Source organism: Lynx canadensis, chromosome F2 (genome assembly GCF_007474595.2).
Source record: "Lynx canadensis isolate LIC74 chromosome F2, mLynCan4.pri.v2, whole genome shotgun sequence".
NCBI lineage: Eukaryota > Metazoa > Chordata > Mammalia > Carnivora > Felidae > Lynx > Lynx canadensis.
Window position 1 is genome coordinate 54934008 of NC_044320.2, and position 15247 is coordinate 54949254.

The window sequence follows — 15247 nt, forward strand, 5'->3', positions numbered from 1 at the left end:
GGCTTCATGGAATCAAACCAATAGCAGGGATTCAGATATGACTTTGGGCAAATTTCCTACTTTTTCTGCCTGGTCTTCCTCTTTGAAAACTAAGAAAAATAATAATTCCTCCTTCCTGGTTTAGTGTAAGGATTAAATTACTTATATATAACAATTTTAAAACTGTGCCTGGCATATGGTAAGTGCCATAAAAACGTTTGTTATCAAAAAGTATTTATACAGGGGGTGCCTGGTTGGCTCAGTCGGTTGAGCATCCCACTTCAGCTCAGGTCATGATCTCACGGTTCATGAGTTCGAGCCCCACGTCGGGCTCTGTGCTGACAGGTCAGAACCTGGAGTCTGCTTCAGATTCTGTGTCTCACTCTCTCTCTGCCCCTCCCCTGCTCGCATTCTGTCTCTCAAAAATAAATAAACATTTAAAAAAATAGTAAAAAATAAATTTAAAAAAGTATTTATACAGAAAAGATTAGCATGGCCCCTGCGCAAGAATGACATACAAATTCATGAAGATTCCGTATTAAAAAAAAAAAAGCATAAATTTCTTGAAGGAATTGGTCTCTCAAATTAGTGAGCAAAGAACTTTCAAAGCAGAAGTTATATTACCAGAACTCAACAATACTTTTTATTAAGTTGCTTTTCACTTATGCTCAATTAAAAAAAATTTTTTTAAGTTTATTTATTTTGAGAGAGAGAGAGAGAGAGAGAGAGCGCGAGCACAAGTGAGAGAGGGGCAGAGAGAGAGCAAGAGAGAATTTCAAGCAGGTTCTGTACGGTCAGTGAAGAGCCTGATGTGGGGCTCGAACTCAAGAACCATGAGATCATGACCTGAGTGGAGATCAAGAGTCAGATGCTTAACCAGCTGAGACACTCAGGTGCCCCTATGCTTAATTTTTTTATGGGTCGAAAGCAAAATGCATCTGTCCTTACGCTAGGACAGAATTTCCCAAAGTCTGTTTCTTGGGTATGCTATTTCAGTGGCCTATTAGCAGATATTATATGAACAAAGGGTTCCATGGCTAATGAGTTTGGGAAGTGCTGAGTTAGACACATGTAAATGAGGATTCTTTATTAAGGACTTCTCAGAGCATGCATGCTCTCAAGTGTCCTGAGCTCTCCAAGAATTTCCCAAATGTATTTGAAAACAGATTCTTTTATTTACAGAGTCTTGAGGGATTAATGGTCTGTGAAATGCACTTCAGCATTTTAAATACCCCTCCCCCCCCCCCCCCCCCCCCCCCCCCACACCTTTTAAAGACAGTACCATCTTGAGGAATTCACTGGCAGGAACAAGAAGACCTACAGGTGGGCCTTTTAGGTGGCCCAGCAAAGGTCAGGATGAAGGAGCCCGTGTTATTACCATCATCGTCATCATAACTCACAAGCACAAGACATAGCATTTGTATAGTGTTTTACAAAATGCTTTGTCTCATTTTACCTCTCACAATAAATCCAAAACAAAAGCTGAGGGACTATTCTTATTTACAGATGAGAAAACGGAGGCTCAGAGGAGAGAGGTATGATCACAGGCCCGAGGGCCCATAGCTGGGAAAGAATCACTCAAACCCAGGCAGGCAACTGGGAATCCTCTCCTCCTCCCATTGGGCCACACTGCTGCCGGCTGGGTTTCCAATTAAACAATTCCCTCAGGGTGAACACCAAGGTGTCTTACATCTGACCTCAATCAGGGGAGTTGATAGAGGAAGTGCACTTTTGCGTGGTATGACGTGCCACAAGGCAATCTGGTGATTGAGACAGCATCTACAGAGAGCAGCAAGCATGAAGAACAGAGGGAAACTGGCATTTAGTCAAAAGTTTGGTATGACAGTTTTGGGCGACTCTGTCTTGTGGTTTCTGATTTGGGATGTTCTCAGAAAGAAGCCATTTCTGAACTCCAGAAGTATGCAACTTATTTATACATATATTTATAGCACTGCATGCTCGGGGGCTCTTCCTTCCTAAGAAACTCAAAAAGCACAACTTTCACTAATAATGAATAGCAGATGCTTATTTTTAAGCTCTACTCAAAATAAGCTAGTGCTGTTAGCAAGAGCACAGGTTCTTTCTCGTCACCTTTCAAGGATATTACGTTCTGGAGACACTGCTTTGAATATATCCAATTACTAGATTCCCCCCCCCCTTGCAACCTTATTAGATGTGTAACAGTTTCAGAAGAAAACTGAGGGGTAACCCAATGCTTGGTTTACTCATTGGTAAATCAGGTATATTAATAGCTAATAATGATAGCTGCTGTTTATTACGTGTTTCCTCTTGGCCAAGCACCATTAAGATGCTTTATATAACTGATGTTATATAATCTATGACGTTGGGAAATTGTTTTTATTAATGCCCCATTTTATAGATAGGAGAATCGGGGTTTAAAGAGGTTGAGTAACTTGCCCACTGTTGTGTGGCCAAGACCGATCTGTGTCTTTACCACACAGTCTTGTGAGCAGCTTGATAAAGATTGGGGCTTTTCGGCTCATCGCTCACGCCTGGCTCAGTGCCCAGCACACAGTAGGGGCTTTACACAAGTGTGTCGAGTGAATGCATGAACCAGCAAGACTCAGGTGTCTCATACATTGGCTGGATTCACCTAAAAGTGGTTTTAACAAAGCTGTTTTGCCTGTGACTGGATAAAGCGACTTGCTTAAGAGCCCAGACAGAGGCAGCCCCTCTCTTTATCCAGGCGGCAGGTGTAGTCTTTGGCCCTCCTGCATACCTATTTAATCATGACCCCACCAGCAAACCGACAGAGAAAGGGCTTCATCCAGGACACCACGGTAGGAACCTCGACAGTGGCCAAACCTGATGAATCAAAGATTCAGGGCCTTTTCCTGGGTGGTCCCCTGCCCAGCTACTGCTTGTGTCCCTTCCAGCCAGTTGTGGCCTTAATCTTTCAGATGGAAATGCTGGGACTGCAGTTTAAGGATGGGCTCTTTCTGGAGATATCACTGGTTCACCTCTGGGAAGGCCCCACCTGGGCCTGGCCTTGGGAGCGAATTCCTAAATCTATAGTATGTGTCTCTTCTGGGGCATCTTGAGCATCCCTTCTGCAAGAGAACACAGAGAAAGGCAACCTGATGGATTATTATTAGTAGATAAGTAAACCCATTTTCCACAGACAGGCAAGGAAATGGGCCTTTGTGCATATTTGAAAAGGCTGGTCCCACAGGACAGATGAGTTATGAAAAGCAACATTTTCCTAAGGGGCTAGGCCTAGGCAGCCCCACTCAGGTTGGAGACAAGGCTGCTTTCGCAGGTTGTGTCTTGCTCAGGGGACTGCTAAGAAGTTTAAAGCAGTTCTTTACTCAAGGCCTCCAGGGATAAAGCCCCTCTGCTCTGCAGGTGCTGGAAAATTGGGCCTCATGCTCTCAGACTGCCTGATTCTACTACTGATGGGAGGGCCTCAGCCCCTTCTGTTGTAGTTCTAACTGAAATAGCTAGACCTAGAACCGGAACTAGACTCTGACCTAGTTCTTAAGTGCCTTCCCAAGCTCAGAAAAGTTCTTTCCAGACCCCATGAAGTATCTTCACCCCTTGTTTTTCCTTGTCAAAAGATGCTTCCAAGCATTAAACCCATTTATAACAATTTTACCTGTTCATTGTCTATCTCCCCCCCTAGGATGTGAGTTCTAGGATGGCAGGAGCCATAGCACTTTGGGGTCATCATTCCATTCTCAGGCCCTAGCACGGGGCCAGGCACACAGAAGGCACTCAGTATTAGTTGGATGGATGAGTGGGAGTCAAGATTAAGAAGCAGGAGAGATTTAACAGTTTAATGTAGACCTCATTTTTGACAGCAAAGTAACACTGAATGTGGGATTAATAGTTTGCTTAGGTACCAATGTGGAGTCAGGAATCCTCAACCCCACTTTGTCTTTTCTTCTCATCCACCTATCCATGTCCGTACAAGGCAGCAGAAATAGGCCAAAGCCGGAAAGTCTCGCTCACTGTAGATTCCAGAGGTTGGCAACCACAGAACCACAGAGGGTTAGTGGACACACTAATTTCTAGGGTAGGGTGGCCTGCCACTTTGGGGAAAGAAATGGTGTCAGCGGGACTTCTGAAAGGCAGAGGGGAGTAGTGGATGGTTTCCTATGCCTGGACCATTCAGTTCTGGAGGTGGGGGAAGAGGCAGGTGGCAGTGAGTGATGTGCTTGGCTGAAGACTGTGGAGGCTGGAAAGGAGCTTGGGAGGCTGAACCTCTAGCAACCCCCAAAGAGCTGTTGCCTGTGAGTAGGGGCAGAGTAAGCAGACAAAGGAATTGATCTTGGATGGACAACTGACAAGTGGCATGCGGGGGGAATTTCAGGGAGCAAGGGCATGTGATATGCCAGCAAGAAAAAATCCAACATGGCTTGATGGAGGGACCGGCCTAGACAGGGAAGCAGAGGAGACCGAATGAAGAGCTGAGGGGCTGGAGGTGGAGGTTAAGTGAAATAAGAGTTCAGTGGGAGCCAGGAGGTGAAATACTGGGGGAGGTGAGGGGCTGAGAATCGAACAGACATATTAGGTTCAGGCCATACAGAGGATTGGCGTCTACAATGTGTTAAGATGGCACTGAGATCACTAATTAAGGAGAGGTAGACACGGAGAAGCTATTCGCACAAGTGAGAACATTTTTGTTATCCTCTATTATCAAGTGCTCCCTCATTGACAGGACTGCAAGGTCAGCAGCCACAAGAATGGACCTGAGAGGAATACCAATCGCTCTGCTCCTTTGTAAGGGATAGAGAAGCCTAGATTTCCAAATTCAAAACACCCATCCGGCTGCTTCTACAAATCTCTGAATAGGGAATCAGTCCAGAGATACAGAAATTTTTTCCGCCAATATCTTACGGAGGACTTGCGTAACTCCACGGAGCTTCCAGTAAACACCAAGAACCCAAACCGGAGGTGTGCAGTGTGTGTATGTGTGTGCTGTGTGTCCAAGGGTCAGAGACGTGCGCTCCCGCAGTGGCCTCAGACGCAAATACCCAGGCCCGCCACCCAGTCGCCCGCTGAGAGGATCTGGCCGCCAACTCCAGGAAACAAAAAACAACGACAAAACAAAAACAAACAAAAACCCCCCTCCATAATGGATATCCCCAGGGGTCTTCCCCCCCCCCTCCGAAAAAACGCGTTCCACTTTGTGGAACGTTCCAATTTGTGCGGAAATTAGATGCACAAGGCAACTCATTCCATTCGGGAAGATGAGAAGTGCTGCAGAAGCGAGACTGGCTGTATGTGGGGACACGGTCCCCCAAACCGAAAGAGGACATTCCCAGAAACCTCGTCTTGCCCCTCCAAGCGCCGGCCCGTGAGGTGGTGGCCACTGTGGCCGCGCACGAACTCCGCTCTGCGGGCGCCCTGCAGCCTCCGCGCAACTGTCGGCACGCCACCCGGCCAGGTGCAACGGGCCCGGCTCCGCCAGCGGCGCGCGCCTCCCGCCGCCGGGCACGGGTGGCCCCGCAGCCGAGATTTACCGCGGCGCAGGGCGGCGGTTTCCGGGGCCGCCCGGCGCCCGGGCTCCGATTACAGGTTCACACGGGGGGCCCGGCCCGCGGCCGCCCAGCCCCCGCCGGAGCGCCCCCGCGCGGCCCCGCTCCCCCGCCTGCCCATTCTTCTCCCATTCATGCGGACGCCCTGCGCCGCCGCCGCCCGCCGCCAGCGCGGCCGCCGTCGCCGCCGCCGGCCGCCCGGATTGGCTGGCGGCCGTGGCGCCGGCACTTTCCCACGGCCCGCGGCGCGTGCGGCTCACCGGCGGCGCTGCAGGCGCGGCCCTGGCGTGCGTCCAGGCCAATCGGGGCGCGCAGGGCGGGGCGGGGCCGCGGCCGCCGGCGGGCTTGTGTCCCGGCCCGGCCTCCCTCGCCTGCCCGCCGCCGGCCCACCGCCGCCCGCGCCTCCTCCTTCCCCCCCGCAGCGGAGACCCAGCGGAGCCCCCGCGGAGCCGACGCACCGCCGCCGGGTAGGGGCCGCCGAGGAGGGCGGGGGCAGGGTTCGCCCTCGATCTTAGCCTCGCTCCGGTCCCTCCCCGGAGTGGCTGCCAATCAACGGAGCGAGAAGCCGGGTTGGCGGAGCGGAGGCTGTTGCCCAGGAGCCGCCGCTCCGCCCCTCCGCCTCCTACACCCCGCCTGCCCTCCCAGGGGACTTGAGTAGGGGCGCAGCGTGGGAAAGGGATGGTTGAATTTTAACCGGAGGCAGAGCGTGAGAGGGATCAGTGTGTGCGGAACGCGAGCCCCCGAGCGCGGAGAGGCGCCGCTGCTGTTAACTCCTCCCTGCCCGCCGCGCCGAACCGACCCTCCCCCGGAGCCCCCGCGCAACCAACATGAAGCGAGCCCACCCCGAGTACAGCTCTTCGGATAGCGAGCTGGACGAGACCATCGAAGTGGAAAAGGAGAGTGCGGATGAGAATGGGTGAGTTGGCGGCGGCAGAGCGGAACCCGGGCAGGAGGCGAGCGCCGGCTGGCCACGGTTGACAGCGGGCGAGGGCCCCGGGCACGTCTGTGCCCTCCACTGACCTCTGCGCATCTGGGTTATGCCCCTGTCCGGGGTGAGGGACGCCAGAGGCCCTTTCAAACCCAAGTTGCCAAAACAATCTGAGTGCGGGGAGGATGAGGGGGACCCCTCATATCACCTCCCCTGGCTTACGGCGATTCCTGTTTTCCCCCCATTCAGAAACTTGAGTTCGGCTCTCGGTTCCATGTCCCCAACTACATCTTCACAGATCTTGGCCAGGAAAAGACGAAGAGGCGTGAGTCTCATTACAGTGCTTCTTGTTTTGTTTTGTTATTAATTAATGGAAAGAACTACCTTTCTTCATTTTTGAAATTTACAGTCTTGATGGAAATACCCTCCTTTGTTTTGCCTGCTTTCTGCAGATCATTGAGAAGCGCCGACGGGACCGGATTAATAACAGTTTGTCTGAGCTGCGGAGGCTGGTGCCTAGTGCTTTTGAGAAGCAGGTAATGGAGAAAGTGGGTAGAGCTCTCCGTGTAGCCATCCACACCTTCTGAATCCCTCCCCTCATTAATCTGAACCTCATCCGTGTCTCGAAAAATAACCGTATTGCTTTTGCCGAAGAGATAAATTCATATACAGATTCCAACATATTTTCTGAAGACAGCTCATTTTGTTTTAGTTTGTACTTTTATGATTTACAAAGCATACTGCATACGGTGCATATCTGTTTTAAGTTGTTCCCCAAAGGCACTTGGTGCCATATCTATTTTTTTCCCCCATTCTCTTCTCCAGGGATCTGCTAAGCTAGAAAAAGCCGAAATTCTGCAGATGACAGTGGATCACCTGAAAATGCTGCACACTGCAGGAGGGAAAGGTACATATCACTAATCTGGTGGCGGCCGAGTGCTCTGGGTAGAATGAGTAGATGCGGCAGGCCAGCCCTGGTGCAGTCGCTGCCTTATTTTTCCTGTGTGCTTTGGGGGTGGGGAGAGAATGTTGTGTTGTGTACAGTTGTCAGTGCGTTTGCAAATGCACATAGGATTTTCTCCAGTGAATGCATCACCCCAGTCCTCTTCGAACTAAGCTAATGCACCTTCTTTTGGAGAATACCTATTATCCGCGAGGTGCCCGAAAGCTGTGACAGCCCTGATTAAAATCAGGTAGCTCTCACCACATTTGTTGATTGCCATTTTGAGAAAAAGCCTTAAAAAAAAAAAAGTTATGGTCTTAATTTTATCTACAGGATTGAAAAAAAAAAAGCTCCTATGACTCTTGAGGAAAGAAACCTGTTGTGGTTAATTAGAGAAAACCTAACAGAAGGTGGGAGACCAGGGTCTGTGTGTCTGTCTCCAGCCGGAAAATGCTTTGCTCAGGACCAAGTGGCTAAAAGCTCCATGATGATAACTTACATCTGTGTGTCTAATGAATTTCACTGCTCTGTGGTTTCTCTGTCCTTGATGTATTTTTTGTTGTTGTTGGGGGAAAACATTAAAGGAATGAACATAGTTTCATCTGCTGGTAGGGTATAATTCCACTTTCTGCTCAGCAGTTTCTAATTGGGCTTTGAACTTACATTAGCAAACACTTCTCATGTTGATTAATGCAAAGACTTCGGTCAACTCCAAAATATTTGGACCTTCGTTAAGAGCCCGTGTATGCCGTTTTTAAGGATGTAGGTATTTGTTAGGAAGGGCTGCCTTTGGTATTGAAGAAATGCGGGAAATCAGCAAAGCCTGAGGTTTTTCTTTTGTTCTTTTCCTCAGGCTATTTTGACGCACACGCCCTGGCTATGGACTATCGGAGTTTGGGGTTTCGGGAGTGCCTGGCGGAAGTTGCCCGTTATCTGAGCATCATTGAAGGACTAGATGCCTCTGACCCGCTTCGAGTTCGACTGGTCTCACATCTTAACAACTACGCCTCCCAGCGGGAAGCGGCCAGCGGCGCCCACGCAGGTCTTGGACACATTCCCTGGGGCAGCGCCTTCGGACATCACCCGCACGTCGCGCACCCCCTGCTGCTGCCCCAGAACGGCCACGGGAACACTGGAACCACCGCCTCGCCCACGGAACCACACCACCAGGGCAGGTTGACCTCGGCACATCCGGAGGCGCCTGCTTTGCGTGCGCCCCCTAGCGGCGGCCTCGGACCGGTGCTCCCTGTGGTCACCTCCGCCTCCAAACTCTCGCCGCCCCTGCTCTCCTCCGTGGCTTCCCTGTCGGCCTTCCCCTTCTCCTTTGGCTCCTTTCACTTACTGTCTCCCAATGCACTGAGCCCTTCGGCACCCACGCAGGCAGCAAACCTTGGCAAGCCCTATAGACCTTGGGGGACAGAGATTGGAGCTTTTTAAAGAACTGATGCTGTAGAATGAGGGAGGGGAACACTTACAATCCCAGCTGAGCTGGGCTGTTGCCAACATCACCTTAAAGTCGTCAGTAAAAGTAAAAAGGAAAAAGGTACACTTTCAGAGGAATTTTGTTGAAAGACTAAAGGTTTGTTGGTTTACTTTTTCTTTTTTTTAATGTTTTTTTTTTATCATATGTATTAGCAGTTTTTAAAAACTAGTTGTTAAATTTTGTTCCAAACATTAAATTGAAATAGTGAGTATAAACCAGCACTTGGTAATAGGTTTGTTCTGTGCCTAATTACTTTGTAAACCTCTCTGTCGAAGAATGATTCCATTTTTGCCTCAAAGTTTTGGGAATTTTAACATTTAGTATTTTGGTCTGTTTTTCTTCTTGTGTAGTTGAAATCTGTTTTTAGATTTAATTTTCCAAACCACTAAGTTCAATGTTAACATGATGCTATTTGTTAATAGTTTGACAATTAAGATGTTGTATAGGTGATATTCTTTTGTGGGGGGAACTATGTTGAATTTTATATTTCTGAACAAAGCGTTGACAAATCAGATGATCAATCAGCTTTATCCAAGAAAGAAGATGAGTTCATTCTCTGCCTCCTGCAGCAGTAAGGTGAATGTATAACCCATCAGGGGCCCTGAGTTCATATGACCACCTTCCAGGACTGCAGTTCTGGCTTAGTTAGGAGAGAGCCACTTGGGGGTTGATCTCCATTTGGAGTTGGTGGGGAGGAGACTGCATAGGATATGCCCGCATTTACCAGCCCCACGCAATGCAATGAATTTTTAATCTCACGGATCTCAAATTCACAAACATTAACATGGATAAATGATCACGGTGTGCAAGTGGTCCAATCGAATAGTCCAGTGGAACCTGTTAAATGCATAACCTAATTCTTCCTGAAACTGCTATGTTTTCTTTTAACTGGAAATCTTTATGTTGTGTTTTCCTTTTTGGTGCATGGCAATGTGGTTGTTGAGGTATTTAAAAAGGTGTGCTGCCTTCTTTTGGTTTAATTTGGTTCGTAAAAGCATCAGTTCACAGGTTTATCCTTTTAGCAGGTGTAATTTAAACGACCTCCACTGAACTGGGTTTGACCTCTGTTGTACCGATGTGTTGTGACTAAATAAAAAAGGAAGAACAAACTGTTCTGTATATGTCTTACATGCCTTGGCCTTTCCCTCTGTTGGCTAAAAGAAGATAAATTTTCCTCTCATTTTCATTTTGCTTGGTTACCAGTTTTCTTATTCATTATTTTGGGAATTCTAAACTGTGTGAATTTGCTACTGAATAAGGTGACTTCGTTGCAGCGCAGGGCTTTGGCCTGACTCCCGCAAGAAGCCCCTGCCCTTTCACTGTTATGTCAGATGGTCTGGCCCTCAGTGGGCTAGGGAGACTCAAGTCAGGCTGGGAGTTGCAGGGTGGGAGAGAACTCTGCTGAAATCTTTTAAAACCGAGTTGACCAACATTTTTTTTTTTTTTTTTTTTTCTGAGAGCATCTACTGTGTGCATAGTCCTGTGCTAAGAGAACAGAAAATTCCTTTTTTTTTTTTTTTTAACTGTAACAAGAAAAGCTAACACTGCCATCTTTGAAAGCCCATGCAGGGGCTGGGGAGTCTGGCCTGATGAGCAGTGGCAGGCTGTAATTCTGCACCTGCACAGCTCCAGGAGTCTTTCCTTGTCTTGTTTCAAGGAATTTGCTTAACCCTTCAGATGCATTTGACTGAGCTGTGTAGTGACAAAGCTGACATATGCTTTAGGTTAGAACAAAACGCTGCCAGAACGGAGGCAGTAATCCGGGCCCCAGGGGGAGAGGGGTGCCTTCCTATTGCCTTGAAAGTATCCCGCCAGCTGAGGAGTGCTGTCTCCTGGCTTGGAAGAAGTTTGCCTTGATCCTGAGGTTGGTGGGGAGGAGAGGGAGAAAACCCACTCTGGCAGATGACAAAATAGAGCTTGCCTTTTCTTTGCCCAGCCACAGAGCTCCTCCTCCCCGCTCTGATTGAAAAACGAAGCCAGGAAGGCAGAGGAAAGTTTGGACTCTGAACTTGAGCAGCGCCTTCTGGGTCTCTGGGAAGGGACCAGAGACTGCAACATTTTTGTGATTGTGGGTCTCCAACTTTAGCTCTCACTCCAAGTTTCTCTGTGTGGCCTTGCACGTTGGCCCCTCTGGGGCTGCACGGTTCTGTTCTCAGCGCTGCCTGGGCCGCGTACTTTCTGCCCATCATAATGCTGTGATGGAAAGTGTTAGGGTAATTTCTGCCAAGTGTCAGTTTAATTTTAGCCCCGTGATTTCAAATGGCATTAAAGCATTATGTCTTACTCATACCTAGGCTTAGATGGCTGCTGATGCGGTAAGAAGGAAAGCCTGTCATTTTGGTGGCTGTGCGGAAAGCGCTGTGGCGCTGTAACACATGTGGCACCATCCGCTTGTCACGTCTGTGATCCCTGTATCATCACCCGCCTGGTACTTTTGTCTTTGGAGGCGGGGTGCGGGGCAGTCATTTTCGAGATTACACAGTTTTCCAAAGAAATATTTTGGTTTCTTTTTATTAAAAAAATTTTTTTTAATGTTTATTTTTGAGAGAGAGAGAGAGAGAGAGAGAGAGACAGAGCCTGAGCAGGGGAGGGAGAGAGGGGGGACACAGAATCAGAAGCAGGCTCCAGGCTCTGAGCTGTCAGCACAGAGCCCAACCCGGGGCTCAAACTCACAAGCCATGAGATCATGACTTGAGTTGGTCAGACATTTAACCAACTGAGCCACCCAGGTGCCCTTGGTGTCTTTTTAAACCCCTCCAAGGTGACCGGTTTGTAGAGATAATAATGCAGGTGGAATGAGGTCTTCCTGGGAAACAGGATGGAATTATAATGATAAGCCGGGGGTATATAGAAAAATGAATGTAGGAAAACTCATTTCTATTTTGAACTGATACAGTAAGAAAAAAAAAGAACATCAGGGTCTTTAGCATCAGCATACTTTTATACTATATATACATTTATAGTATTTCTACCCTTGTAAACAAAATTTTTTAGATAGCCCATAAATTTCCCTTATGAGGAAAATAATATCACTCATCACAAAGAATCTTGAAAGGTCTCAATAATTACTCATTTATTTTCATTATTATATGTATTACCATGAATTAATGACATGAACGATAGATGGGCAGAATTCTTGCATTAAAAAAAAAAACTTTTACAGAAAAATCCAAGAAGTGTCATTTCTAATTTATTCAGTATAGTTAAATTAGGATGTGATTTTTATTCAGCTCTTTTTTTTTTTTTTTTGCCCTGCTCTGTTACTCGCTAAAATCATGATATTTTAAATATAGATTACTTATATTTAAAATCCCTCAGAAAATGTTATATCTCCTAGTTATACTTTTCCCCAGCCCTTCTGGTCTATAGGAGTATCCCAGCTTTGATGCCTTCATTAGTTTCCAGTGATGATTTATAATTAAAATAACTTCAGAGCTAATATCATCTGAGACACTGCTTCAAATGTGGCCCAATTTCTTTCTGAACGAAGTTCTGGGGAATGGGGGTGCCTTGGGAAGAGGACCCAAATCTGATTCCTGCTCTGCTTTTACCTAATTGAATGACCTTGGGCAAGACATTTAAACTTCTCTGGCCCCTGCTTTCCTCATCTGTCAGACAGAGTGGTTAGACTCGATGGGGGTCCTGGGCGCATGCTCACAAGGACAGGCACTGTTGGGGAAGGGTGCAGGGCCATTGGCCCGGTGGGTGCCGACCAAACACATGTTCCCAGCACTTTCCATCTGAAGGTCTGCCTGAAGGGCCACACCTGTTGTTCCTACATAGGAATTTTTGTTCGGTGTTGCCAGATTTTTCAAGTTTTTGAGAACATGTCCAATTTTAGATTTTCATGTGAAACAATCCAGTGTATATGGGTTGGTAACTAATTCACCAAAGCCTACCTGCAGGTAAGACCAGGCCTGTGGGCAGCAGCCATCTCTCAGCTTCTCTGGCTCTAGGATCTAATCTGAATGGCTAGAATTTTCTAGTATCTTTGTCATGCATGGCCTATGAATATGCTTGATGGGAAAACACTTGCTTAACATAAACAACGCAGTGATCAGGCAGCTGAAGGTGGTTTCGTGTAAAGAATATCATGTAAAGATAAGGGGCACAGGTTTTCTTATTTACTTCTGAGTTGTCAAATTTCCTCAAGGAGAGAGAAGATAGAATCATTCTTCTCCTTGTAAGTCTGGCACTTCACAGGAACTTCTTTTGAAGGTGCGCTCCACAGGGTCCTTGTGTTCACTTTATACCAGGGAGGAAGATGGGGTCTCAGCCCGGTGGCCTTGCATGAAAGAGCGGGTGTGTGGCTTGCCATGACTCAGCACGCTCAAGTCCTGAAAGGCGCCATCTGATTTCAGGAAGTAAGAAGTCTCAGCAAAGAGCAAGCTGTTTTGAACCTCAACTTGAAACATGATGCCTGCCTTGATCTTGATGAACTGCAGGGCTTTTCGCTCAGATGCTTTAGTGTTCTGTTGTGGGGCAGGGGCAGTGAGTGGGGAGAAGGAAGCAAAAGAAAAAGAAACCCAGGCCTCTCTGGTTTAAGCTGTCTGTACGGACTGACGTGTATTTGTAGCAGAATCGTTGCCCCAGATCCACAAGTCCCAGAGAAATCCAGGGTAAACAGCGGTCCTGAGGTGGGTCTAGGGAACATGGGCAGGTTTCAGGATTTTGTGTTAATAGGCTGTAATATTATGCTTCTTTAGAGTTGTGTTGTAAAATTGCCCATTATGTTACTATTTACTACATTAGTATTTTTCATTAAGTGCTGTATGTTGCGTTTTGGCATAAACTCAAGTTAAAAGACCATGCCTAAATTTGAAAACTTAATGATTCCTAGCAGTTGTTAGGGTGGTCTATGGCTTGATTTAGCAGAAGAAACTGAAAAACCTCATATTAGGCCGAAAGAGATGACGGGTCCCCCTGAGACAGTTGATTACTAAAAATTTTCTGTAGTTACTTCTAGGTTAGTTTTGTGTGTGTGTGTGTGTGTGTGTGTGTGTGTGTGTGTTTTACTATCTCCCCTAGGGCATGGTTTTGTCTGTGGTGCGTAGGATTGTTCATGAATGTGGAATTGAATCATAAAATTAAAGAATGACATATCTGAGCCTTTAATCATCCTCTTAGACTCTGTTTCCTATCGCTCACCCTTCCATCCCTCTGCTGCAGCCATACTCACTGTTTGCTGTTGCTGGAACATGCCAAGTATGTGCTCACCTCCAGGTCTGTACACTGGCTTTCCCTATGCCTGGAATGTTCTGTCCCTTCGCCAGGCTATCTTCTAATGCAGCCATGATCTGTAGTCTACTTGGCACTCTGCTCAAAGCTGCCTTCCCATGCAGTCTTCCTCGAAGTCTACTTAAAACAATAACCCACCACTGAGCCTTCTGTCCCCTCCTGCCACCCCCTACCCCCTTTCCCCTTTTGTTTTTCTCCAGAGTGCTTAGGTAGCATTATCTGAAAGAACATCCAATATCCAATTCCTCAATTATCTGTTTAATGTCTGTTTTGCCTGATTGTTCACTTTTAGAGGTCTGTCCCTTAAACAGTGCCTAACATATAGGAGACACCCAATAAATATTTGTTGGATGAATTAGTGATTCCAATCCATCCCCTTTGTTACCACTAAGAAGCAGAGCAAAGCAGATCCGAACAGATGTCTCTATCCACCACTCCCCTGCAATCTTTTATCTTCAAAACTACCAGGGAGACACCTGGGTGGCTCAGTCGGTTAAGTATCCGACTTCAGCTCAGGTCATGATCTCTCGGTTCCTGAGTTTGAGCCCCGTGTCAGGTTTTGTGTTGACAGCTCAGAGCCTGGAGCCTGCTTTGGATTCTGTGTCTCCCTCTCTCTCTACCCTCGCCCTCTTGCACTCTGTCTTTCTCTCAAAAATAAATGTTAAAAACAAAACAAAAAACAAAACAAAAAAAAACTACCAGGGAAGGTAATCTCATGTTTCACTTCAGTAGTTTCTCATCACTACTATAAAATTATGCTTTAAAAACAAATCCAACTTGATCTCCATTCTTCAAGACTATTTCCTTTTTTGTGTATGCTTAGTGGGGTTTGAAGGACTTTGGCCACTTTTTTATATTCCCCACAAAAGACCCTACTCTTCACTGAAGGCATTCGGTTCTGAATTCATGATCGCCTCCACCTTCTTGCCAGTTAAGGGGTCTAAGCATTTGGATCTTGCCACATTTTAGTCCAAGCATTTGAGGTGGGGGTGGGGGAGCACAGCATCTGCATTCATAGAAATGGAGAGAACAGAAGTTCTACCATGGGGACAGACCACATCCACCCAGGGTTCACAGGAGAGCAACACGGATGAAATATTTAGACTCAATGTGACAAGTTCAAAGGAACTACAGTCTGGAATAAGTTGGAGGCTGAGGGACTGACATGAAAATTC

The 15247-nt window shown here is 47.2% G+C and overlaps 1 protein-coding gene and 1 pseudogene across 1 annotated transcript; both read left to right on the forward strand.

Moving 5' to 3' along the window:
• Window positions 1–435: 435 nt before the first annotated feature.
• Window positions 436–523, forward strand: LOC115506625 (annotated as a pseudogene).
• A 5546-nt stretch (window positions 524–6069) lies between these two features.
• HEY1 (hes related family bHLH transcription factor with YRPW motif 1) lies at window positions 6070–9943 on the forward strand. Its single transcript, XM_030304463.1, has 5 exons — window positions 6070–6396; window positions 6658–6733; window positions 6861–6944; window positions 7234–7315; window positions 8205–9943. Exons 1-5 carry the CDS (start codon window positions 6308–6310, stop codon window positions 8786–8788), a joined length of 915 nt encoding a protein of 304 aa, XP_030160323.1. The 5' UTR covers window positions 6070–6307; the 3' UTR covers window positions 8789–9943.
• Window positions 9944–15247: the final 5304 nt, after the last annotated feature.

What these genes read in the sequence shown, in the direction of transcription:
- HEY1 (XM_030304463.1), top strand. Translation starts at nt 6,308, where the DNA reads ATGAAGCGAGCCCACCCCGAGTACAGCTCTTCGGATAGCGAGCTGGAC. An exon ending in CTAGTGCTTTTGAGAAGCAG is followed by an intron (nt 6,945 to 7,233) that starts GTAATGGAGAAA and finishes TCTCTTCTCCAG; the next exon opens with GGATCTGCTAAGCTAGAAAA. An exon ending in GCACACTGCAGGAGGGAAAG is followed by an intron (nt 7,316 to 8,204) that starts GTACATATCACT and finishes TCTTTTCCTCAG; the next exon opens with GCTATTTTGACGCACACGCC.